Raw genomic sequence first — 27,682 nt, 5'->3', positions numbered from 1 at the left:
ATGACGATCAACACGGGTTCAAGCAAGCGCTACTGTAAGCCCGAAGTTAGGCCGGCCAGTAGGCAAGAACGACTTCTCTCCAACATGGTTGTCGTCATGAGCCCTATCAGAGAAGAGAGCGTGGTCTTGGACGTGGACGAAGCCCTGCTCACTGAGGTCGTGCCCGCGGCCTTTCATTCGCCGAACTCGGCCGCCTCGACCGATGAGGCGATGGAAGTTAGCGTCGACCTCGAGTCGACCGAAAAGGAAGACTGCGATTCATCACGGTCCTTCTTGGAGGGGGATTCTGGCTCCTCAACCACCTGCCACGACTCGACTTCATCGGTGTGCGACTTGGAGGGCGAGTCGTTGACCGGCTCCTCGCTGAGCCTGAGCAGCGATGGTGCACCCATGTGCCGCATCTGCTTCTTCGGCGGCCGTAAGCAGCCGCTTCTGGAGCCGTGCAACTGTCGTGGTGAGCTGCTGCAAGCTTTTGCATATTTCATTCACTGCCTGATTAGATGATCCTAGTACTTATGGGTAGGCGTCACAAGAGCTTTTCTTTCTGCCTCAATGCGAGGTCAATGCTTTCAAGGCATCTCAGTTAGCCGTCGAGGACAACGTGGCGCTTTCCACGGAGGTTACATGTAAAAGTGACCTGGTATGTTAGCGTGCCACCCCCGTAAACGGCGATCATATTTCGAAATGCATGCGCGCTTGTACTATCCTACAAGCCTGGGTGGCTCAGTGGTTAAGGCACTCGTCTACCGAGCCGGAGTACCCGTGTTCGAACCCGACCGCAGTGACCGCGTTTCGATGGAGGCGCAACGCAAAAAGCGCCCGTGTGCTCTGCGATGTCAGCGCACGTTATAGATCCCCAGGTGGTCCAAATTATTCTGGAGATCTCCACTACAGCATCTCTTTCTATCTTTTTTCTTTCACTCTCAGTTTCCTTCCTTCCCTTACGGCGCGGTTCAGGTGTCCACCGAGGTATGTGAGAGACATACTGCGCCACTTCCTTACCTCAAAAACCAATTTATCTGTTTATTTACAGAAGGGCTGTAATATCCGCATACTTATAGCTTGGCCGTAATTCAGAAAAATTGAAACTGAAAACTGTTTTCCTTTTTTTCACCCGCCGCGGTGGCTCAGTGGCCAAGGCGCCCGTCTGCTGGGCTGGCGGTGGTGGTGAAAATCATTTATCGGCGATTAAATTTTTGCAGAGAGGTGCTTGGGGTAGAGCCCTGTTGGCCCTTTCCCCTCACAAAACTAGGCGAAGCCCCTCTTCCGGGGCTCCATTGGCAAGCAACGTCGCCCGCGTCCGTTGAACCAAGGCCTTTTGGGCCTTAGGTCTTGACAGCCCGGCAGGGCCGCCTCGCAGTCCTCTGGTGGAGTTGGGGTTGGGGGGGGATAGATGGGTTTGATGGACACGCCCGAACCATGAGGAAGGTGGAGTACCCAAGTGCGATCCTGACCGTGGCGGCTGCGTTTCGATGGCGGCGAAACGCAAAAGGCGCCCGTATGCTCTGCGATTTCAGTGCACTTTAAGGAACCCGAGTGGTGAAAATTATTCCAGAGCCCTCCACTACGGCTACTCTTATCTTCCTTTCTTTTAGACCCTCCTTAATCCCTTTTTTTTTACGGCGCGGTTCAGCTGTCCACCGAGATATGTGAGACAGATACTGCGCCATTTCCTTTCCCAAAAACCAATTTTCACCCCGGAGAAATGGGAGGCAGCCTTGTCGGCTGCTCTGACCTGGTGTGCCAGAAGGCCCTGGTGGAGAAAGCCTGAAGCGCGGCGATCACCAATGGGCTCCTGTGTTGAGGAGTCCACCTAGAGATTGTGGAAGGTCGCCCCTTACGAGTCACGTCAAACTTCCTCCCTTTCATATACATGACATGAAGTTTTTCAGACAGACAGGGGATCTTTAACGTGCACCGACATCGCACAGCACCCGGGCGCTTTTTGCGTTTCGCCTCCATCGAAACGCGGCCTTAACCACTGAGCCTCCAGTGTGGGTCGTAATTCATAGCATTTGGCAGGCCGTTTATATAGAGAGAGAAGAGTAAGGATCCCATGCCGATCCTCGAAGCTGAATACAGAGGTGGCCGTGATAGTTCAGAAATCCGCTTAATGGTGCACTGAATCATGATATATTTTTCCGCGGGCATTAAGGGTTCGAGTGCATGTAGCTTGAAGGTAAAGAATCGCGCTTAATTTTATCTAGCATTTAAAATTTGTTGACGCCTGCACAATGTGCAGCCTGGGCCACGATAACACAAGGAACTGTCGGGGCGTTGTTGGAACATTTCCGGTTCGATGGCTTCTCATCTGGTTTGGCGCTGTCACTTCGCTTGTGATGATGTCATGCTCAAAATTATTGTGAGTCGTGACATGAAATGCCTGCCATTGTCATACAATATGTGTCAGTAATGACATCATCAGGTGTGGCACGAGACGCTACGCAGCCAAATGACCCGGCGATTCCCTGATGCTGTGGCATAAAAACTGCGACTTAATCATCAATTAAAGTCGCGTCGATTCGACGTCTGGCCGTCTTTCCATACCGTTGTTCTTGCAATGTGCTAAGAATTACGTCAGCTACAGACGCATTCAGTGGTTACGGCGCTCGACTGCTGACCCCAAGACGCGGGTTCGATCCCGGCCGCGGCGGTCGAATTTCGATGGAGGCTTAATTCTAGAGGCCCGTGTGCTGTGCGATGTGAGTGCTCGTTAAAGAACCGCAGGTGGTCGAAATTTTCGTAGCCCTTCACTACGGCGTCCATCGTAGCCCTAGTCTCTTTGGTACATTAAACCCTAATAAACCAAACCAAATTTCCGCTTTCTGACTATCAAAAGTCCTATTAAAGGGTAGCCAAATATTTTGAAAATAAATGATTTTTCTTTTTTTCGATATTTGGAATTCCCAATCTTTCTTCCACGATTCCCAATAGGTCACTTGCGTGTGCACGAATTATTTACCTCGAAAATTGACCTTTTCCGAAACCTAGGTGGTGACCGACCACGCCTCCTTTCACACCTATGAGAGATCTGTACGTCTCCTAGGTTGAAAAAAAAAACAATAGAAAAAAAACGCCCCTTTTCTTTATATTTAGCAGAATGGTTATTGTTCGCCTGGCAACAGCAGTGAATGCCTAGAGTTCCGTTTTTAGCGAAAACAATTCTCAGATGCTTCCCGTATATCTCGCGACGCGGGTTGTTTTGCTTCTCTTTCGGCTTGCTTTCTCGGTCAAAATCGGTTTTTTATTGTTTTGAGGGCTATATTCTAAGCGTTCCTGATATGACGAAGACGAAGTTATTACAAAAGCGGCGCTTTCACGGGAAATCGTCATATTTGGAGTTGAGTATCTGATCTCGCTTCGGCGAGCGTGGCTTCGGCCGCTTATCTGATTTTTTCAGCAGCGTCCGCTCCGGCGGACGGAGTTGTTGCTGCGACGCGCGTCTTTTCTTGCCTTTTTGTCTTTCCTCTGATCTCTTACCTCTCCTCTATCTGCACGTTGGCAGCGGTGGTGGCTTGGCTCGAGCCAGTAGCAGGCCCGTGCAATTTCCTTTTCATCCTTCTCTCAGTCACAACAACAACAACAACAATCGTCATACGTTCGTTCCTCATGGCACCAAGTCCTCGCAACGCATTCCGATGCAGGACGCAGCGGCCGCTGCATGCGCGTCTGCTTCAAAGCTGTCGCACTCGGCAGCACAAATGGATGACCTAAACGCGAGTTTTTGTGACCGTGGCTATGCTCTGATTGACACTGACATGCTGTCGTGTGCCATCGTGAAAGCTGTGCATGTAAAGTGTGCAGTGGGGACTCTCAGCAGCTCGAAAATGCAACACGAAGAGCTGGAGTTGCTTGCACTTACTCTCTCAACTGCGTAAGGTGCTCTTCTTCGCATCAATTCCAGACGTCAAAAAAGACAACGTCGGGCCTCTATGAAGTCAACGCGAGGATTGTATATACCTTACGATGCATAGGAAAAGGTGCAGCTGCTGGGAGCGACGACTGTACTTTGCATACAGGGCTGCGCAGCTGGTTACAAAAGAGGCCCGAAAAGCAAGGCAGCAAACGAAGAAGAGAAAGATTGACTCTGGAGGTGGTTACGAGGATGGTGGTTATTTATGTGATACATCCGCAAGTATTTATAGCGTGCAGAGTTTGAATAAAGCGCTTTTATTCACTTCAAAGCTATTTATCTCAAAATATCGATTTTCGCAACGTTTGCCCCTTTTTCTCTGGAACCGCAGCAGCTAGAAACATCATTTTTTGCCAACATTATTACAGCCTAGGCGGACATCTACTGAACCAGAATTATAAAAATTAGTTCAAGGGATTTTGTTTCACAAGCTATACATTGGCCATTTTGGCCTGAAAAATGAGTAGGTTCACTAAAAACAACAACAAAAAAGTCTCTTTTTATTACATAATACTTCTGGTTCAGTACAAAGAACTTGGAGAGCTAATTTCAACGGTACCAATATAATCGTTCAACCCTTAACAGATCCCGAGAAAACGGGTCACAAACATAGGCTAAAATACATGGATGGTATAGGGCCTACCCTGTCCCCTTAAGACCTTTCAACTCCTCAGAAAATTAGCTATTTCTAAGTCTGCTATAAAACTGAAGCGGAGCTTTCGCGCTTGTGCCACATTATTATGAACCACAAATCTCTTCGTTGGTCCTTGTAACGTGCTTTCCTATAATGGTGGCAGTTTGCAAACCATGTAGCAAAGCGCGCAGACCTTACCTCACGGAAAACACATTACAGTCATCGGTATAGTACGATGGGTCTTTTGCGTGCACTGGCATCGCACAGCACGCGGGCGTTTTTGCGTTTAATCATTATCTAAGTGTGCGTACCCGAGATAAATCTCGTGTACTTGTGTTCAGCAGGTCAACGCCGTAATCAGTAAGCGAGTGTGGTGGATAGGTCTTCAACCATAGAATCCCTGCTGCGTGCCTTGTTATAAAATGCACTGTATGGCGTTTCATCTACCAGTGCACATATGCATCGTTAAGAGCAGCCTAGTTGCGCTCTCCTTGACTGGTCAAACGGTTGCTGCCGTTTCATTTCAGGCACGATCGGGTATGTTCACAAGGACTGCCTCGAGAGCTGGATAGAGCGGTCGGCGGACGGGAGGTGCCAGATCTGCCACTACCAGTTCACGGTCCGCAAGAAGGTGAAGGTGAGGGCTAAGGTTCTTAATTCTCTATTCTCTTTTGAGACACTGCAGTGGATTAGCTAAGATAACTTAGCAAAACCCGTATTTGATTTCCCTAGCGACAAACAAACCAGTTATTATTTGGTAAACAAAAATGAATGGTGCACCAGTTACGGCGAAAGCCTTATGTGGCCCATTAGCAACGAAACCCGGCGACCTGGAAAAGTGGTCTATAAAACCTCCGATGACGTCATAAGCAAAGGAATAAATTTCTTGCGAAGGTGCTGGGGACTGAACGAATCACCTTCAGACCGCGAAGCGAGCATGCAGCACACAGGTCACAAAATAGCGTTGCTTCTGGGTCAAAAATTACGAGGAACTTTAGCGGCTAAAGTGGTGAAAGGCGAAAGCCTGACAGCTGCATTCTGCTACGCGATTGTTCACTGCACATTTTGTTGGTGCATTAATTAACTGCCAATTAATGACGCTTAAGCTTCGCCTTTCGGAGTGGAACGCGACAGCGTGTTGTAGCGCTGCCACGGAGTCCAAGGAACGCCACCACCCGTTTGGCGCGATGCGTTGCCCTTTGAACGCAACGCTTTTTGAGGAAAGGAAATGGGGCTGTCATTCTCTGTCATCTCGGTGGACACCTGAGCTGCACTGTGCAGGAAGGGAGGAAGTGTGAGTGAAAGAAGAAAGAGGGGCTGTAATGAAGAAAATGAAAATTGTATTTGAGGAAAGGAAATTACACATTAACTGTCTCACATATCTCAGTAGACACTAGTCGAAAATTGTATTTGAGAAAAGGAAGTTGCGCAGTAACTGTCTCACATATTTCGGTGGACACCCGTCAAAATTCGCGCGCGGTGACGTCACGACAATTTGGACCAATCTGAAACGCGGACAAATACGCCTTGCTCTTTGGTAAATTGGTTTCTGAGGAAAGGAAACGTATCTGTCTCTGATATCTCGGTGTACACCTGAACCTCGCCGTAACGGGAAGGGAGGAAGATGAGAGTGAACGAAGACACCGTATTCACTAGACGCACCTTTGTTAATTCCAATCCATCGAGCAATAAAGAAAAAAGAAGCTGGCATGGCGGAGTGGTAGCGTGCTCGACTCGCACTCCGGAGACCGGGGTTCGATTCCCAAGCTCGGCCAACTTCTTACTCAGTTTTATTTATTTGCCTGGTTTGACTAGAAAGGCTAATTAGACTGATTGGTTAAGTGAGCAAATAACTAAACTCGGTGGAACTTACTTGGAGCATCACTATACGATCCCTTTAATGGGTTGCATGGTTAGGAGCCAAAGTACAATTGGCCCCGTTTGAAATTCGCGCACTGTGACGTCACTACCGTTTCGACCAATTGAAAAGCGTGACATTTCTGTCGACAGCTCCTGCTTAGAACGATGAGGCATTAAAGGCTTCCGCCTTAATAACAATGAACCGAGTAGCCGTACGATAGTATGCTATTGAGTAGGTGCGTCGTTAGAAAGGAGGAAAAAATATTCATTACAAAATTAATGCCGCCTAAAAAACACGTAAGTAGTCCAAGTGCCCTCTGTAGTTTTTAAAAACTGCGTGAAAGGGCGTGCAGCCCCTAACTGAGGCATTCCGAATATTGTATGTCGAGGTTTTGGCAACGAATAGTCAGTGTTTCATGCAGTGATGCTTCCGCACCCACCTGAATTCACACTGTAAGGGAGGCCGCACTGTAGCAGTGGAGGGCAGACAGGGATATGCAAACATCCATAAAAGAATAATCTTTTTACTGAACGCCCGCATTAAAAAGGGAGCCGTGGCATTTTTTTTTTATCCTTGCATTAAAGCTGGTGGTAACAGTGAATGCCACGCATGCAGCGATTGCTGACAGTGCTTCTGCATTGTGATGACTCATTCGAGAAGCAAGAACCTTGAATTTCGGCTGACTTCAGAGGCAGAAATGAAAGGAGGCGTTCGCATGCCAGGTTATCGCCAACTCGCGAGGAGCCAAATGCGGCTCACGAGCATTAGTTCGGCCACACCTGCACTATGGTATTCCAGAGCGAAAACAGTTCTGGTTCGAATGATGAGGAGTTATTCGCCACTTCTAGCGACCAGTGAGGGCTGTTATTGTTGTGAAAGTAACACTACGCTAGTCGCCGAGCCATTTCGCGGAGCTCTGGAAAGGCCAAGCGGCGCATGCGCGAGGAGCGGGTGACGTCACACGGCGTGCAGGTGGCGCGCCGGGGCCGCCGCCTCGCGCTCTCCATCGCCTCGTCGAAAGTCTCTCTCTCCCTCTCTGATGCGCAGTAGCGATTACGCATCGTCATCTCGTGGTTTGTGGTGTATGGTTGGTTGGTTTATGGGGTGGTGGTGGTGAAAAACATTTATAATACAATAAATATTTACAGAGAGGTGATTGGGGTAGGCCCTATTGGCCCTTCCCCTAACAATACTAGGTGGAGCCCCTATTCCGGGGCCCCATTGGCAAGCAACGCCGCCCGCGTCCGGTGAACCAAGGCCTTTTGGGTCTTTAGGTCCTGACAGCCGAGCAGGGCCGCCTCCCAGTCCTCTCTGGTGGGGTTGGGGTTGGGGGGGATAGATGGGTTTGACTGACACGCCCAAACCATGTGGAAGGTGTCAGCCACCTCCCCACAGAACTGGCACGCGCCATCAAAGATTGTATTGAAATGTTTAAGCACCGCCGGGCACAGTACAGTGTTAGTAAGAATTTTGATGAGGAGGCGCTCGTCAGCGCGATCCAGACCCTTACAAGGGGCCGGGTAGCGCCGGTGCTCCTCCTTGTAGTAATCGGTGATGTGTTGGGGAGTCCACGGAACTACCACCCGTAGAATAGACATGATGGTTTAGGTTTGGTTTATGGGGTTTAACGTCCCAAAGCGACTGAGGCTATGAGAGACGCCGTAGTGGAGGGCTCCGGAAATTTCGACCACCTGGGGTTCTTTATCCTGCACTGACATCGCACAGTACACGGGCCTCGAATTTCTCCTCCAAAGAAATTCAACCGCTGCGGCCGGGATCGAACCCGCGTCTTTCGGGACAGCAGCCGAGCACCATAGCCACTGAGCCACCGTGGTGTATATAAAATTGGCATTGGCTTAGCTCTGCTATGCCAAGAGAGAGAGAAACAACTTTATTGCCATAGATTGGCGGGATTTAGGGCAGGTGGGCTTGGTGTCAAGATATGCGTAGCGTGAGGTGAGGGCGAGGTTTCCAAGGTGAGGAGGCGTGGAGCTAGGCCCTACAGCCGCTTGTCTGTTTTTTGAGCCAGCGTCCGCTTCGGCGGACGCGATTGTTACGACGCGCGTCTTTTCTTACTTTTTCTTTTTCCTCTTGTCTTTCAACTATCTTCTATCTACACATGTCAGCGGTGTTGGCTCGGCTCGAGCCAGTCGGCAGGCCCGTGCACTTTCCTTTTCATTCTTCTCTCAGTCGCATCCGCAACCAACCGAGGTGTCCACATCTCGGTGGACGCCTGAATCAGAGGGAAGGCGCTTAACTGCCCTCTTGGAACAGTGGAGACCTCAACCATGCTTTAAGCTAACTGGCGGTAGTGACAGGTGTGCGCTGCATGCGTTGCCATTGACAACGTTGTGCCAGAAACACGGCGCTGAAGCCATAAGCCGTCGGCGTTCGTTGTGTTCATTGTCGTTGGCGTTGATTACGTTTTACACTCCGATCATTTTAAGGAAAGGAAGTGCGCATAATGGCTCCCTGAGACAGTGGATGCCTGAATCGTGCTTATAGGTACGTGGGGTGATGAGAGAGAGATGTCAGCTGCAGTAATTGACAAGGTTGCGCCAGAAACGCGGCGCGGAAGTCATACGTCATCGGCGTTCATTGCGTTCATCAGCGTGGCGTTGTCAACGTTTCACACCCCGATCATTTTAAGGAAAGGAAGGCGAGCGCGTGAGCGGTGAGGCACGTAAGCTGTGCGTAGTGACGTCACTTGCTCCTCGTGCATGCGCAGTATGGTCGTGCAAGAGCACGCGAAACGGCGAGACTGTGGGCACTGTAGCTCACGCAACAAAATATACGGATGTTGCTTTCGAAATCCTCCAGGTTTAATCAGGGCTAAACCACAGCCAATTTTTTTTCAACAACCTTTCCCTTTCCACTTCTTTGGACGTGCGCCGCCGCGGTGGTTATGGTGCTCGGCTGTTCAACCGAAAGACGCGGGTTTGATCTCGACCATAAAGGTCGCATTTCGATGGCGGCGAAATGCTATAGGCCCGTGTACTGTGCGATGCCAGTGCACGGTAAAGAATTCCAAGTGATCTCAATTATCCACAGCCTTACACTACGGCGTCTCTTATTGCTCGAATTGTCTGGGGGACGTTAAACCCCGTAAAACCAAACCAACATTTGGACATATATTACGAAATACCAAAACTACAATGGATATACACTGCACACAGAAATCGTTTTTTATTATTGTCGAAAATATACATCTCGACACAAGATGGTGCAAGCTGATGCAAGGACGAGTAGAAAATATTTAAGTTGCGTCGCGCTTCTGGCCACATTACTAACACTATTTATATTGATGTCCAGAAGACAGATGACCAGAAGATATTCGTGGAGCAGCTCCTCAGTGGCGCAATATAAAGACAGATGGCGCCTCCAGTACTGTTCAGAATGGGCGTGAACTAGATCGCGCCACATTTGAAGAGCGAAAGCGAGATTCCAAATGTCATGTATGTCGCAACGTTTAAAAAAACTTTTGTTTCGCGTGCATGTATGCAAAGAGTGTCGTTATTAAGTGGCATGTTCTTTCTATCATTGTACTCAGTAGAACAAGTAGCCCCAATTTGTGATACTTTTAGTTGAGAATGGTTTCAGGCGCTTCTTTCGACGCACCCCAAAGTGTATACAGCAAATTTTATTTGTTTATTGTGGTTTAACATCTCAAAGCGACTCAGCCTATGAGGGACGCCGTAGTGAACGGCTCGGGAAATTTCGACCATCTGGGGCTCTTTAACGTGCACTGACATCGCACAGTACACGGGCCTCTAGAATTTACAGCATATGTTTGCCTTCACGCTTCCATGCTTCAAAGTGTGTAGGAATGGGCAACACTTCGAACCGCTGTTCTCTAAAGGATGTCCCCTTGCCACCTTTGTTGCCTTTCAGTTGCATGTAGTAATGTGGAAGAGAGCGCTGAGGCTATGAATTCGCAAGGCTTATGCGGGGAAACAGATCATATCAAGCAGTTCTGGACAAAAGCATTTTTGAATGGAAAAGAGTTTATGAGCGCATTTTTTTCAAATTTTGTAGCATTTCACTATAACCATCAATATATATGCAGATGTTCATTCTGCAGGCTTGCAACTTTTGGCAATTAACGTAAAAAGCGTCGTCAAAAGCTCCGTCAAAAGCGTTCTCCATTGGTTTCCTTGGCAGTCTTAACTGCCCCGTGCGAGCGATGGAAACCCTATAGAATGAACAGTTTGCCACAAGTCGTAAGAATGGGCCATTACGTTCAATATTTCTGTACCACTATCCTACAGTTTTGAATTTGTAAATTTTTATCGCAGAATGTTGGACATGTGGTCTTTGAGAGATAGTAGCTGAGGTGGCAACCCCTCCAAGAACAGGGCATGTATATTGAATCACTTAGCTGAACATGTTGTCAACGGTGGACTTAGGGACACAGTGGGCAAGTTGAAATAGAAAAATATATTTATTCTTCGTTCTTTACCAATCTCGACTGCCGAAGACTTCCGAGCATTATTCAGAGGCTCGCAGGCTTTTTGTCCTTTTAGTGTAGCCGGTAAAAGCAAGCGACGAGCGTGCACGCCCAGTCTCTTTCCATCTTACAGTCGCTCGAATTTCTGCTATAAGCATCCTGTACTGCACAGAGAGGGCCGCCCAAGAAAATGGTTAAAAGCGCCCTGTATGCGTCCGCTGTGTAGTTGCGCTTGTTCTGAGGGCACACAACCGGTATAGACCCACAGCTTTCGATTTTATCGCTACGGTACCAAGTTCAGCAACTCTGAAAATGTTTTTGTGTTGTTACGCTGTGAAAACTAGAGAAACTGCTAACAGCCAGGTATTTACACGACGTGCAGAAATCGCAAGAGAAGTCTCAGTACACTGCCAGTCGCTGTAACCAGGCCAGTGTAATGTGAAGTGTAGATCTAGGAAAGCATGGTGCTTAAGCTCAGGCCTGTGAGCACACGAAATCACAACAGTGGTGTACGCAGCACAAATAGCCAGTCCAGGCTGAACGCAAGCAGCCGTGTTTTCCTGCTTGCAATTCTGCTTGAAAAGGTGTAACATACAGGTGCGATATGCAGCTAAATTAGCATTAACGATATACGCGCTTCTACATGAAAAACTTTAAACCAGCTGATATGCCTCCGCCAAGATTATGCGTGCATTCCGGATACCGTGTCCTTACCCTTTCCCGTAACAACCCACAGGAAAAAACTGACGAATGTAGAAGTCGCAATGACACAAGCCACCATCATATGCGATCATACTTGCCGCGTAGTTAAAACGCGATAACCAACAGCACAGCGCACCATTTAATGAGCAATGCACGTGAAATTTTAACTCCGATGGGGTGTTCAAAGCGTCGCTGCTGCTCGCATGGTTTTCGGGATTCCTCAAAGCGTATACGTGTATACTTCACGCCAGCGCACAGAATGGCACAAGCTGACGTCGTCACGCGATAAGCAGTTTGTTCTGCAGTCAGCGGTTGCCCTCGATAGCCTTCGTAGTTTCAACTGAGCCCATTGAACCTATCGCTACAGTACTCCTGCGTTGCAACCAGACGCAGCCGCACGTAATGCAGCAGGAGCATCTGCCTTTCAGTAGGAGTGGTAGGGGGAGGCTGGGGGGGGGGGGGGGGAGGGCTGGTACATCCTGCATTTGCAGCTTGTCTCCATGGCGACTGACCTATTGACTTTCGGTGCTCGGTTTCCGGTAGCGTTTCCGGCATTTGGAAGTGGCGCCTATGATTGGTCGGAGCTCTCCATTGTCACTGCATCTCAGAAATGACAACTCATTTTGAACTCATTTGCTAATTTTGAATCGAAAGCTTCACTATGCTAAGTAAAGTCACTTTCGCCGTGCCCCCAAGTTTGACCTTGAAATGACCTTCCAAACCAAAGCCCATGCAACGTTATCAGCAGATAAAGCAGAGGAAACCAAAGGTGCATAACTGGCTCCCTGGGACAGTGGACACCTTAGGCGTGCTTTAAGCTACGTGGCGGTAGTGACTGATGTGCGCTGCATGCGTTGGTATTGACAATGTTGCGGCACAAACGCGGCACTGAAGACATAGCCCGTCATCGCTCATTGTGTTCATTGGAGTTGGCGTTGACAACGTTTTAGACTCCGGTGATTTTAAAGAAAGGAAGTGCGCGTAGCTGACTCCCTGGGGCAGTGGACGCCTGAATCGCGCTTTGAGGTATACGTGGGGTGGTGAGAGAGAGATGTGGGCTGCATGCGTTAGCGCCGACAACGCTGTGGCAGAGAGGCGGCACTGCAGCAATAGGCCGCAGCGTTCATTTGGTGATCAAACTCTCCCGATTAAGCGATCAACCATTAACTGCCACCTGCCAGGATTACAGGGTGGGCGTGCTGCCTATCCAGTTTCGGGAACGCACTCGACGTTAGACGCCAAGCCGCGTATAGTTGCCCGATACGCCGTAGCTTTCGCTCTCTAACCAGGTTCAAGAGTATTTGAACCCCACCTATTTTTTTCTGCTTCGATCGCCGTGTGCCTAGTTTTCACCTTTGAATGACCTTAACCTTCAAAATCAAAGGAAAGGCGCATATAACTGGCCCCCTCTCACAGGGGACACCTTTGTTGCAGATAGCGTCGACGCTTCGGCGGCCGCGGTTGTTGCGACGCGCGTCTGTTATTTCGCTCCTTGCTCTCATATCTGTTCAACTCTCCTCTATCTGCATGGGGCAGCGCTTGTGGCTCGGCACGAGCCAGTAGGCAGGCCCGTGCAATTTCCTCTTCATTCTTCCTTCAGTCTCAACAACAGTGGACACATTAGTCGCGGTTTAAGCTACGAAAGCAATGAGGCCGGAGCTAGGAAAGCAAAGGAAACGCGCATAACTGCCTTCTTGGAACAGTGGACACCAGTCGTGCTTTAAGCTACGTGGCGGTAGTGACAGATGTGTGCTGCATGCGTTGGCATTGACAACATTGTGCCAGAAACGCGGCGCTGAAGCCAAACGCCGTCGTCGTTCATTGCTCATTGGCGTTGGGGTTAACTTTTTAGACTTCGATGATTTTAAGGAAAGGAAGTGCTCATAACTGGCTGCCTGGGTCAATGGACGCCTGAATCACGCTTTGTAGTAGGTGGTGTGGTGAGAAGGAGATGTGGGCTACACGCGTTGGCGCTGACAACGTTGTGGCAGACACGCGGCGCTGCAGCGCCTGCAGCAATAGGCCGCAGCGTTCGTTGAGTGAGCAAACACTCACGATCAACCATTAACTGCCACCTACCAGGGTGGAAGGGTGGGTGCGCTGCCTATCCAGTGTCCGCAACGCACTCAACGTTACAGACGCGAAGCAGCCTATACTGCCCGCAGCCGCATAGCTTTCGCTCTCTAACCATGTTGAAGAGTAGTTGAACCGCAGCTAATTTCAGAGCGCAGCTCTTTGGCTCCCGTTTCAGCGCTTCGCGGCGTCGCAGTTGTCCATTGTAACCAGCAGTGGACACCTTCGACGCGTTTTAAGCTGCGAAAGCAATGGAGTGGGAGCTTGGAAAGCAAAGCGTTTAACTGCCCTCTTGGAACTGCGGACACCTCAATCGTGCTTTAAGCTACGTAACGGTACTGACAGATGTGCGCTGCATGCGTTGGCACTGACAACATTGCGCCATTTTAAGGAAAGGAAGTGGGCATAACTGTCTCCCTGAGCCAGTGGACGTCCGAATCGCGCTTATATGTACGGGGAGGTGATGAGAGAGAGAGATGTGGGCTGCAGGCATTGACAACGCTGTGCCAGAAATGTGGCGCTGAAGCCACAAGCGGCGGTTTTCATTGTGTTACTGGCGTTGTCGTTGACAACGTTTTACACTACGATCTCTTTAAGGAAAGTAAATGCGCATAACTGGCTTCCTTGGTCAGCGGCGCGCCTTAATCGCGCTTATAGGTACGTGGGGTGATGAGAGAGAGATGTGGACTGCATGCGTTAGCGCTGACAGCGGTGAGCGAACTCTCGCGATCAACCATTAACTGCCACGTGCCAGTGTGGCAGGGGGGGTGGGGATTTTAATGCACTTATAAAAACAAACAGGTATTTCTTACCACTTATGTGGACGAACATCTCGTTCCTCTTGCTCGTAACACCTCACACGGCTGTGGATGGATGGAAACAACTTTATTACACAAAAAAAAAATCTTCCAGGGTGGTCCCCTACTGGTCCAGGAGTCCACGGGCTTGCGCTTCACGTAAAGCCCGATCCACCAGCCATTTCTGGCCGGCGGGCTGAGCGGTGCGTAAAGCAGCCTCCCAGGAAGAATGAGTGGGATTGGGGATGGGGGGTACTGCCTTTGGGGAAGGACATTCCCAAAGGTAGTGGAAAAGTGTGGATCTGGGCACGCCACAGGTGGTACAATCAGGGGGAAAGGTGGGGTGAAAGCATGAGAGACGGTGGGGGGAAATAAAACAGCCTGTCTGTAATTGTCGCCATGTGGCGCTGGATGAGGGCGACAAGGTACTGTGGGGTGGTGGTGGTGAAAAACATTTATAATGCAATAAATATTTACAGAGAGGTGATTGGGGTAGGCCCTATTGGCCCTTCCCCTAACAATACTAGGTGGAGCCCCTATTCCGGGGCCCCATTGGCAAGCAACGCCGCCCGCGTCCGGTGAACCAAGGCCTTTTGGGTCTTTAGGTCCTGACAGCCGAGCAGGGCCGCCTCCCAGTCCTCTCTGGTGGGGTTGGGGTTGGGGGGGATAGATGGGCTTGACTGACACGCCCAAACCATGTGGAAGATGTCAGCCACCTCCCCACAGAACTGGCACGCGCCATCAAAGATTGTATTGAAATGTTTAAGCACCGCCGGGCACAGTACAGTGTTAGTAAGAATTTTGATGAGGAGGCGCTCGTCAGCGCGATCCAGACCCTTACAAGGGGCCGGGTAGCGCCGGTGCTCCTCCTTGTAGTAATCGGTGATTTGTTTGAATGTAATGGCCAGATTGTCTGATTGGGAGTACCCTTCCAAGGACAGGGAGATAGCCCGGGGAGAGAGTGCGCGGGCGGCCTGATAGGCCTGTTCGTTTCCCTGGAGTCCTTGGTGACCGGGGGCCCAAATCAGGTTGCGTGGAGTTGGATCTTCAGATCGACAGCTATATTCCAGTATGCGCCAGGCAAGGGGGGGAGCCCAGCCCAACTCGTAGTTCCGACAGGCCCCTCGCGAGTCGGTGATGATGTGTTTCGACTTGGGAGTAGTGAGAGCAAGAGAAATGGCAATCTCCTCCGCGTGTGTTGCGCTGTAGGCTTTGAAAGTGAGCCCGTTGACTGTGTTTGTGTTGTGTACGACTGCGGCCGTGTACCACACCCCGTGGTGTGGGCCGGCAACGTCCACGTAATACACATGTTGTTGGTTACCATAGTATCGCGCCAACGCTTCCGCGCGCGCCTGGCGGCGACCGCTATGGTCTTCTCTGGACATGTTGGGGTGGTGGCAGTGTCATGCGGCTGAGTTTGTAGAATGTTGTAATTTGATGATATGTATACAGGGCCGATGTAGCCTCTTTCGTAGGGTTGAGTGTCTGATCATCCGGGGTCCGGGAGGAGAGTTCTCGGGCCAGCGCATGATCGCGCTCATTACCGGGGATCGAGGCATGCCCAGGGACCCACAACAGAGTAACCGTTCGGTCGAGAGAGGTGACTGTGGCAAGAATACGATGTGTTGACGGCGTCGCCACCCCCTTTAGGTAGTGGCGGTAGGCGGCCTGGGAATCTGTGCAAATTTCGGTTACAATTTTGTCAATGGTGGAGTGGGCCAGAGCAAGTGCGATGGCGGCTCCTTCCGCTTCTGCAGGCGAATTAGTCCGGATAGTGGCGGCGGCCCCCACTGTGCCGTCTTCATAGGCTGCGACTTCCGTGAAATATCCTGGTTTCGAATTTTCTGCCGCGTCGACATAAACGATATCGCAGCGGTTGCTGTATGTTTTCGTGTAATAGCTCGCTCGTGCCTGCCGCCTACCCTAATGGAGACTAGCGCTCATATTGCGCGGTTGGGACTTCTGATATATGTGATCCTGAGTGCGCAGGGAGATCATGTAAGGTGTAGGACTTGTTGGGGTGGGAATGGGTGGATTGAGACGTAGCTGTCGCAGTAGGCGTTGTCCTGTTTCTGTGCGACTCAGGCGGGCTAATTGGTTGATGCGTTCAGCCTCTATTAATTCGGTCACTGTATTGTGGGTGCCAGTGGCCAGGAGACGTTTCGTGCTAACCGTCCGTGGAAGCCGTAGGGCGGAGGTGACAGCCGTGCGTATTAGGATGTCTGCCTGCTGTGTTTGCCGCTGAGTGAGTATGTGGTATGGGAGGTGGTATATAATGCGGCTATTGATTAGTGCATTTGTCATATTGAGGGTCTCCCGTTCAGACAGCCCATGATTGCGTGCTTCCACCCGCCTGATAAGTGCAGCGACCTGTTTGGTCTGTTTTTGCAAGAGCTGAAGGGTGGTGGTTGCATCGAGTGTGTTGCTAATGAGAAGGCCGAGAATCTTCACCTGAGGCACAATTGGCACTGGATTGCCGTACATGTGTAGTTCGATCTGAGGGTCACTGGGGAGGGGCTTCAGTTGCAGGAGTTCCTATTTATTTGGAGAGCAACGGAGGCCTGTGTTTGCTAAATGAGTGGTGGTGATGTCTATGGCAGATTGCATGATATCGTGGGCTCTTCCAAGGGATCCTCCCGTTGTCCAGAGGGTTATATCATCTGCGTATATGGCTGTGTGCAGCCCTGGGATAGCAGCAAGGGCCTTTGCCAGTGGTGCTAGGGCAATGTTAAAAAGTAAAGGTGACAGAACCGCCCCTTGTGGGGTACCCCAGTTAGGCAGGGGGAAAGGCTGGGAGGCAATATCCCCAAGGTGGAGTTCTGCCGTGCGTCCCTGAAGGAAGGCCCGAATATATGGCCATAAGCGGGTGCCGCATCCCGTGGTGGCTAATGTCGTGATGATATGGTCATCGCTTATTGTTTCAAAAGCCTTATGAATATCCAGGGCTAGTATGGCTCGCGTAATGGCTGTACGGCGCCTGGTGCCAAAGAAGGACTCTTTAACCTCGCGAAATACTTGTACAGGCCTAGTCTTTGAGAACCAGGCATTGATGCAGCAAGTCGAGCATATATGCATCTATTTCTCCGACCACAAAGCTTCCTTCATGGAAATCATGAACTGTTAGTGGAATGTTTCTTGAAGGGAAGTGTGTGAAAAATAACAAGTTGTCTGTAACTGTAGATAGTTGTCTTGTTTGAATACTTTTCCTCAGTCTATTTAAAAGTTAAAACAGCTGATGAGCTGTTCATAAGTCTTGCATTAGGAACTAACGTAATCGTCGGCAATTTTGTTTTTCGCAGGGGGCTTGAATCTGCAAGAGTTTCGGGACTGTCCTGTTTTCTCGGCAACTCACCCATATTTCCGCGCAAATAAACGACAGTACTGGTCTCGAGCGGCAACCTGTACATCTTATCAGTTTGTTATTTCTCTTTAGTGGGGTGTGTTGCTGGGCAAGTTGTTTTGACATCCTGCGCGTGCAGCGCTAGGAGACAAGGGGCGAAGGAGAGACGAGACACACAGACATAACACAGACGAGACACAACTGAAAGGAGGCACATAAAGGTTTATCTCAACCGGTATCAACTTTCGAATCCCACCGCAGCAGGAGCTCCGACATTGGTCGAAAGAATCTTGTTTATAGCGAATACGCAAAAACCTTGGTCCGCTGTTTAGTTGTCTTGCCATTAACTTGATTATTCACTTGTAACTATTCAGTCTGTGCTGTTGGAGCAGTGGAGATTTGGCATTACACCCGCCCACTATACGTTAAAATGCACTCATAGCTTCATAAATATCATCACCAGCCTGACTACGCCAACTGCCGGGCAACAGCCTCTCCCATGTCTGTCTTTCGATCAACCTGCGGCCACTGTATCTCCGCAAACTTGTTAACCTCATCCGCCCACCTATCTTTCTACCGCCCCCTGTTACGCTTGCCTTCTCTTGGAATCCACTCCGTCACCCTTAAGGACCAACGGTTATATTGCCTTAGCATTACATGTCCTGCCCAAGCCCATTTCTTCCTCTTGATTTCGACTAAGATGCCATTGACCCGCATTTGTTCCCTTACCCACTCTGCCATCTTCCAGTGTCTTAACGTTACACCTGTTATTTTCCTTTCTATAGCTCGCTACGTTCTCCTTAGCTTAATTTACAGCTTGACTGAAGACATATTAGAGAGGCCTTTGCCTTGCAGTGGGTGTATAGAGGATGGCGATAGTGATGACAGCAAGATCAAGCACACGGCTGTCTACTTTTGCATTTCGCATTGGTCGAACTTGTACCGTGTCGGCATGTTACGGATCATGAGTATGCACCAAATTGCGTCTATTGCTCTTTCGGCTTCAAAGTCAATTATTGCTTGCTGGGAGATATCTGAAGTCTTTATTGAGCAGTGGCTTGCTGCGTTCACCTCAGCTCTTCTTGCTTGGCACAGAGTTTTTACTTCCGCAGCGGCTGAATAGAGCTTGTTTAACGGTCAGTTTCTCTCATGCTACGAATGAAAGAATGACGAACGATGCTGTTTTCACACCAGCCAGCAGAGAGTGAAGGTTGTTCCTCTCAAGCAGTGCGCGGGACTGCCCGTATATTTTGCATCGTATCCGCTCTTCCTGCGACTTTGAAGGAAAAAACTGGAGTGAATACATAAGCAGCACCTTAAGAGCTTGTCGCCATACAGTTAATGTGTTAATGTGTTCATATATGCGGAATTGGTAATTTTCTACCTTACATTCATAGATCCCTAGTAGTCGTACTTTACATACATAGATCCCTAGTAGTCGTCATACCAATTCTGGTGCACTGGTGGAACGAATAAGCTATGCACCACTGCCCTGCGATGGCAGGCGCTGCCACCGGTGGTGTTTCTGCGACACAGGTTACTCTTCTGGAGCAACCAATGATTAATTTAACTGCCACCAGCTGCGGCGCAGTTAGCTCGCAATCCGGAGGGCAGGTTGGGGTGACGCCACAAGGCCACGTGACCTAGGCTGCCAATCTAGGTTGCTTCTCTGGGTATTTGCTCACAAAGCCTACAATGGCGCTGACGACAATGACGAGGCCGGATTTTCTTCAGAACGATAGCCTGGAAGTTAACACGTTAAAATGGTAGGGCCCATAATTGGATTCGTTATCGTGTACGTGGTAACTTACGACTCATTCGCCAGTAGCGGAGGTGATGACGTTTCTTGTCGGATGGCTTCACGGCGAGAACTTCGCCACATGATTTCATCGTTTAGCCTGCAGGCGCGCGTAGCACTTTAATGTGATAGCATTCGGATGGCTGTGAAGATTAAAACTGTCTGGCGTCGGCGTCTGTGTGAAGCCTCCACCTATACCCACCGTGGGTGGTGGCAGAAGATGTTTAGGGGGATTTCCCTACCTCTACCAGCCAAAAATAGAAGAATAGACCCCATGGTACGAAACCGCAGGTGGTACGTCTCGTTATAAAATCAGTGGAGTTCGATTGCAACTAATCCGTAGATGTAATGCCGAGGACAAAAGTAAGCTGGAATAAAAATGTAAACAATCCTGCAAAATACTTTAAAATAAAATATAAAGGAACACAAAGATAGTAGCGAAGTTAATAGAAGTGTACAGTGAAGTGCCGCAGGAATTTTTGAGATTGAAATGCAAAAATGCAGCACAGAAGACAATGTTGCAGAGAACAACGTTAAGATAATAATTAAGAGGAGGAAACTATTTCAGATTACACAATTCATAATGCCAACTGGTCATTAACTGCATTCTTTGAAAACGCGCACGAATGCACATCGAATGCACATCACCGAGTTGTGTTAGGGAGTAATTACTCATTAGCATCCGCCTGTGCGCATGCTGCATGGCACAAAAGAGAGAGCTCTTTAAACGTTTGGAAATTCTGCGGAGCAACATCAACATCCGTGACTGTTACAAGAAAAGAACTATAACCTTCCTGGGGACCTTTGTGAGAAACTTCAATCAATTAAGAGACGCAGTCGGTGACTGCCTGTGTGCCGCCTGGGCAAAGCTTATAATACGAAAGCAGTAGAAACGTGGTAAAAACGTGGTTAAAAGCGAAACTACTGCCCAGTGCAGATGCAGGCAGCGCTCGGACAGCATAAGACCTGCGTCGCCCCTCTGCAGGTCACTGAGTACCAGTCAACAATAACTTAAATTAGGAGCTGATGGAGTCCAGATAAAATACTACTTCCGACCTGGCTTGTACGTCTACGCAAGTCTGCCTAAACGCGCTCGTCGCTTCAAGAGCCTGGTAACTGCGGGGAGCTGTCGCTTTATTTGGAGGCTATTACGCAACTGCAGCGCTGTACACGTGGGTGATGCAGACTATACGTTCTACGCGCATCTACAGTGCGCTCAGGGATTGCGGAACCTATTTCAAGTGAGGGGGCAAGACTTCGAGTCTTATTAAGGTATTTATTAAATTCAGTTGTTATTTCGTGCTGTTCAGAGGCGTATTTTTTATTACATTTAAAACCTAAACTAGCCGGTCACTGTGGCTTGGCGGTTAACGTGCTCGGCTGCTGATCATAAAGACGCGGGTTCGATCACGGCCGCGGCGGTCGCATTTCGATGGAGGCGACTAGAGGCCCGTATACTGTGCGATGTCAGTACATATAAACAACCTCGGATTATCGAAATTATCCGGAACCCTTCACTACAGCGTCCCTCATAGCCTGAGTTGCTTTGGGGCGTTAACCCTCCACCACCCACCCCTAGAACTTCACCGCAAAAAGGTTACTGAAACGAAACGCCCGTCGACTAACTCAGCCTCATTGTAATTTACATCAAGAACGTCCTTGAAGTGAAACATTTGCTGAAATTTTATCTGCAAGGCGCATTGACAACTATATAGTGCTTTACTTTTGTCCCCTTCTTACGCCCATTTTAAGACAGGCAGTGATAACGCCCAAGTAAATATGCGTTTTTTTGTTTAACTACACCCCAAACGTAGCAAATATGGTTTGTCCTGAGCACCTGTGTCGCAATTAGACTCTGCAAGCTCTAATAACAATCCGTTCAAAAATAAAGGGTGTTCTGCTTAAGACTTTCTGCAATTATTAAACAATTGGCTTTTTAAGCGACAAGCGCACATTTTCGCCATGGCATTTTCAGGAGTGTAGTGCATCAGAATACAACCAGGACGCGCTAATATTTAATCGTTACTACAATTCCCGTTATTTAATTGGAGGCGTGTTGCCCTCCCTAAGTACTGTCTATATCGCTTTGAGGAATTTTAAAACGCCATTAACGTCGTCCGGAGGCTACACAAATATGAGCCGTTACTCGGATTTCCGGAGAGCGAACAGTGACGTCCATCAAATTGCGTTACTTTGTGGCGCACGTGCCACGTGACAATGTACCGCGCCCTCTCTGCTGTGCTCACCACTCACCACTTCGCTACTCACCACTGTGTTCACCACTTCGCTACTCCAGGGTGGGCGGGGCAGTTATTATGCACTACGTGCACCACGGAGTGGCGCAATTTGATTAACGTCGCTGTTCGTTCTCCGCAGGGGTGCAATTCTCGAATGGCGCGAGAAATAGCTTAAATTTAGAGTTTCGGGGCGATGGTAATCGCGTTTTTGAGATTCTAATTACTGGTACGGATATTACTTACGGTGAGCTACACGCCTCTCAGTAAGTAAAGAGGCTAACGGTGAGAGTTAAAAAGTTTACTACAGTTGGCCAGTCTGCCAGTTAGGGTGTCTTAGCGGTATTCTGATGCACTATACTACTGACAGTGTTGAGCCGAAAAGCCCCGCTCTAAGCCTACTTTGAGAAATTACAGCAAGGCTTAAACGCCTTGTATATCTAGGACCAAGAGTTAGCCACAATGCCACTGGTTCTCTCATAATAGTGCCCACACTTCCTATCTCATCAAGTATTAATTAGGCACAACTATGTCACCATTATTGCGAAACTGTTTCATGTTTACCTTTACTACTACTCATGACCTAACCACATATAAGGCCAAGGGGATCAAATGCGCTGTAGAAAACACAGAGGCAAAATAGACGAGAACTTCACAGACATCAAGCGCTCGTTTTTTTCCCCCTTTGTGATTTCCGTAGCACAATACCAGCTCTTATTTGAATAGTTTTAAACTGGGGCGTTATTAAACACGCTCCTCTTGCAAAGCCGTGTCATTATGGCCCACCCTTCCCTCGAGTGGGGCAATGATGACCGAGTAACGATGCATAGTTCTTGGTGAAGAGAATCGGAGAGCATTCTCCGCTGAGCTCAGCACTGTCGGCTACGCAAGCTGACACAGCGACTGCACCTCCGTTCCCATTGCAGTCCACGTGGCGGCTTCTGGGTGACTCCAAGGCCCGTCGCCGCGTGCTCGGCTACCTGGCCCTGGGCACCCTGTTTTCGGCGAGCATCGCCTTCATCTTCTCGCTGGCTTGGCTCTACGCCCTGCGGCTTCCGAGCCGCATCGGGGACCAGATCGCCCCGATAGTCATCGTGCTGCTCGCCGTGCAGAACGTGCTCTGGCACTACTTCCCTTTCCTCAGCTTCATGTGAGTCCAAGAAATCTAATTAGGCATGAAACAGCCCTAGGCTTATCAGGAACATTAGTGTGGCTGTTATGGAGACAGCTGTGAAGTGACCGTTCCTGGTTTTCGGGCTGTACTAGTTCTATGTTGTAGCCTACGGCGTAACCGGGTAGAGCGTTGCCATGGAAACCACGCCGAAGGTGGTTACCGTCGAAGGAGGAGCGTTTGACGTGAGCGGTGGGTGGTCACCAGTGGACCTATCTAGAGGGTGTTTGCCGTTAAAAAAGGAGGGTATCGCGAGAGCCTTCCTCCCATTGCCTGCCGCAGGCGCGGCGCTCCTACGAGCTTACCCGAGTTCTTCGTAGCCTCACCATGACACATATGTGCTTTTTCGCTTTTGGTGCCCATCTAGTGGGCGGATGAGATTCAAAAGCTTGCGGGGATAGGGTGTGGCCGCCGCTGGCACAGGACAGGGTCAATTGGAGAGATATGGAAGAGGCCTTTGTCGTGCAGTGAGCGTAGTCAGGTCGATTATCGTTGTGATCCCTAGAACTCTCTTGCTGCAATCCATGCCGTGTTTTGAAACTGCAGACTTACAAAAAAGTTAATGCATTTTTCGACACAACTCAGTGACAAATAATGAGGCAGCGATTAATAGAGGTCATTGATAGCGATTCGGAGCGCACGGTAGCGATATATTTGGCCTGAATCCGCAAAGTCAAGAATTCTACTTGAATTTTTCCCATTCCGCGTCATTCTAGTACACTGTTGACTGCACGTTCACAAGACCTATGTCCAAAATCTGCGCGAAAAGGGAAAGTTCATGAGAGTACCGCACGTGGCGATTGGAATGTCACCACCGAAAGGGACCCTTCTATACGCTGTTCGGATTTAGGACATGCGCTTTTGAGAAACATAAATATGCCAAAGTTATCGTTTTATTTTACCCTAGAGTACATAATTACGCAGTGACATATCCTGTCAACAAAGTCATTCTCCTCTAAGCTGTTCACAATCTAACCCGATAGGTTTCCAGCTTCTGTCACAGTACAACAGTGGAAGCCCTATCACAGAAGGATGTGTATGCCGCCGAATTAGTTGTTCGGTATCTAGACTGTACCAGCGCAATAAACTGCAAAAATGTGCCTCTGGTGATGATCACGACGGCTGTTGCGTCTGCGGCTGGTGTTCACCGACATGTGTACGGCAACAGTATCTCCCTTCCTCTCCGATTCCTTTTCAAACTCCACTTGAATCGCCAACTTGCACGCCTGTCCGGCACCCTTCATGACTGCTAAAGATATGGCAGAAGCTGACATCGCGAACATCAACCGCCTATTCCACATCCCGCCGGCGCACCTCCCTTCCAACCTTTGTATCTCCCCCATTCTGAATCTCCTGTTGCCCGTTCTTCACGAGGAAAGGCGACAAGGTGAGGCTCATCATCACAACGCTCCCTTCTCCGCATACCCGATGGCATGTACCGAAGCGCCCCCACACACTACCTCTGCTCTCAAGCATAATGCCACACTGTTGGCCATTTACTGCCGCCGCCATCTGGCAAGATAGCACCCGCAGGTCTTCCTCGTCTTCCTGGTGTGCCCGTCAACCCTTTCTGCTAGAGCTCTGCCGGCTCTCGGTGACAATATACATTCTATATACCCCAGTCTCTACTCATGAAACCTGCACCTGTGGCCACTGCCTCTATTCCCCCAAAACCATCACTTTCTAGCTGCCCCTGTAGTCCTTTCCCACACAGACCTTCCCAAAAGTAAGACAACACTCCAGATGCATAGTCTATACTTCAAAGCCGCCTTCCGCTTTGTCTAAAATGGTACCCTACCTTCAGACCTATGAGAAGATCTCAACGATGCGGCCTTACTCCTTCGTCCAGCTGCGTCACACTGCAGTGAATTCATGGCCGTTCAAGAATTGTTAGCAATGAACTGGCTAAACAGCCCGCGAGATTTGGAACTCTGCACCGGTAATTCTCTGTCACCGCACATCCGAGCCGAGATGTAATATTTCCGAAAAATTCCAGAACCAATTCCCGATATTTCCGAACAAGGTTTTATACCGCAAATATTCGGATGATACTAAAAACAAGAGTATGAAGATAATTTAAACGACGGTAGGCGTAAAGTTTGACACCCAACAGTCTTTCACAGATTCTTGCTAACATATATGTCATACGCGTATAGCTTGGCTTCCCAAAGACTGCCACTTTCGGGCGCGTATTAATGACGGTGTATAGTCGTATAGTTGTAGTCGTAGTTGTATATTCGTGCTCGAGGTGGTCTTAGCAGGGTCACGTTTGGTGGACGGCGGACGAATGGTTCCGCGGGAGGCACCCGAGATACTGAACCCTTCTCCAAGGTTGCGCGGCGCGGCCGTCAAGACCTCGAACTACCCGGTCACTGCTACGACGTTCCTGGCGGAACATGCCCGGCGTGCGGGGGGCTCTCCCGTACATTGCCGCATTTAGGAGGCAGCTTGTGATATGTCTGCTGAGCCGACTGCACCAGAGTGCCAGAAGATGCCTGATGAGAGACTGACAGAAACAATATACGCATCTATGGAACAGCTTTATTGCTAAGATCCTGTACTGACTTGAAGTCTTTGAGCTGCCGTCAATTGCAGATGATAAGCGGGCGACTCTCCGCAGTTGAGTATAAGAAGGCTATGTGGCAAACTCTAGTAAAAAATATTTTTAAAATAAAAGGAACTATACTGTGGGGGCTGCACACACTGCAGTGAATAATGGTACTCAGATGTAATCGCACTGTGTTTCTTCATTATTCCCAGGCTTAGCACTTCGAGGTTATGAATTTCTTTTTCAGAAATGAGAAATAGCAAGTGCGGTAATGTTACCGAGACGAGAAGAGCCCACGGTCTCATTTTTCTGTTGAGGAAGCAGTGTTCTTAGGCAGAGATATGGGGTAACGAGGAAATAGCAGCAGATCAGAAGATTCACATTTACATTTTTCGTCATACGTAGCTGCATTCTCATGTAGAACAGAACTGTGCAACATTTGTCGCTTAAAGGTAAGCATGATGTAACGGCTCGACGCTAACTTTTTTTTATTTTTGAACTAAAGCACGATATAAATGAAGCGCCCTTATTCGCTTTTTTTTTCACGCAGTCGTCCTCCACTCTGTAAATATCCACTGTAATAATGCTTCAATACTTCTTTTAGGAGCCCTGAAGACCATCTCTCGTTTTGGTTTAATTATTCCCACCGCTTTGAACAAAAAAAAATCAAGATATACTTTTTTTTTCCAAAATTATCTGTGTTTGTTAGAGCTTTCCCATCACAACAGACGAGGGCGGAGGCATATTAGTACACAAACCCAGTATCCGGAACATCTGCTAGCATCTTAGGCTGTACTTTACGCACCTAAATTTGCCCCATGCAGACATCATTGTACATCGCTCTCACAAGCTTCACAAAACCCTCATCACCCCTGCCAGTGTCGACATGTAGCACCTTTTCCTCACCCATCCCCATCCTCCTGGAATGCCTGGCTGGCATCGGCAATTGGACGATCAGCTGAGAGCTTAATATTATGCTAAAAGCAAAGCAATTATCTCTGTCGGTCATTCTCGATTTCCTTTCACCTTGGTTTTATATAACCACGAGCACACAGCCTGCGTAACGATTACCTTCGCGAAAAAATCCCCACTGCAACCCATGCCCGTTTGTTGCAGGTACGCCTTCGATGCGCTCAAGGAGTGGCACCAGAAGAACACTTCGCTCAAACTTGTGGTCAGTGAAAGCGACAGCAGGGGAGGCATCTGGAAGACTTTGTGTGGCCCCCGCACTCCCATCTTGTCCAGTGGCACCATGACGCCGACGGCTTTGGTTGCTTAATAAAGACGGTGGTGGGGGGCTGTCACGGAGCGAGAGAAAAAAAACTGTTTTCTAGGTGTCCAGGCCGACGCAATAGCAAAGCGTCTAGCAGCCGTCTTCCAGAGCCTCATCTACACCTTGGCAATCTATCATTCCATAGATGACTGTCCTAAGAAACACCGTCATGGACTAGCTGCATTTTGGAGTGGTTCTAGAAGGATTGGTTTGAACCGACATCGTTCAACATAGTGAATAGTTAGCCGTGTACAAGGAATCAACAAGATCATAAGAGCCTGTGGGCCGGTTGCTACTTGTTCTCTTGACTGGCGTTATTTTTACTTCGTACTAGCGGTGCTACGAGTGCGCTGAGAGCGTTTTCAGTTTACGAGAGAAAGGTCACCAATATGGTGACGCCTGTCAAAACGAAGGCTGTGCTTTTTTTCCTTTCTACCTTGTGTGGCATGGCACATCGTCAGCTTGTGCGATTGATCTGCTTTTTAGTGCTAGCTATACGGTCGCTTCCTTCAGAGTCCATAGCGTTTCCATAAGTGCTGGCGTTGTATGTCGTAACAAAAAGTTAGCGCCTTCTTCGTAGCGAATATTGCTAAGTAAGCACAGAACCATAACATGAGAATGAGCGCTCCCAATAATAGAATCAATCGGACCTCATCGTAAACTCTGCTCGCATCAATTGCAGGACACAGGAGTCATGCAGTTATTTCCATTTATCCCTCTGCTCCAGCCCCTGCTACGTTTTCCCAGCAATGTGCCTTAGTTACCTGCCCACTCTACGAGCTGCTGTCTCGGGAAAGTTTTTTTCCTTCCGATCCACTATTTTGTCGTAACGGATCATAGGTTGCCTCTTCTGCGTATCACATCCCCCGGACAAGTCCATTCCCTCCATTT

General features: G+C 49.1%; 1 protein-coding gene across 1 annotated transcript; it reads left to right on the top strand.

Moving 5' to 3' along the window:
• On the top strand, positions 1–26,797 carry LOC149362516 (E3 ubiquitin-protein ligase MARCHF2-like). Its single transcript, XM_089569731.1, has 4 exons — positions 1–454; positions 5,075–5,184; positions 22,726–22,949; positions 26,635–26,797. The coding sequence occupies exons 1-4, from the start codon at positions 1–3 to the stop codon at positions 26,795–26,797; spliced, it is 951 nt and encodes a 316-aa protein (XP_089425857.1).
• The last annotated feature ends 885 nt before the right edge of the window (positions 26,798–27,682 follow it).

The sequence above is a fragment of the Amblyomma mixtum genome, chromosome 2 (assembly GCF_055824585.1).
Source record: "Amblyomma mixtum isolate Tamu chromosome 2, ASM5582458v1, whole genome shotgun sequence".
Taxonomy (NCBI): Eukaryota; Metazoa; Arthropoda; class Arachnida; order Ixodida; family Ixodidae; genus Amblyomma; species Amblyomma mixtum.
This window is presented reverse-complemented; position numbering and strand designations above follow the sequence as displayed.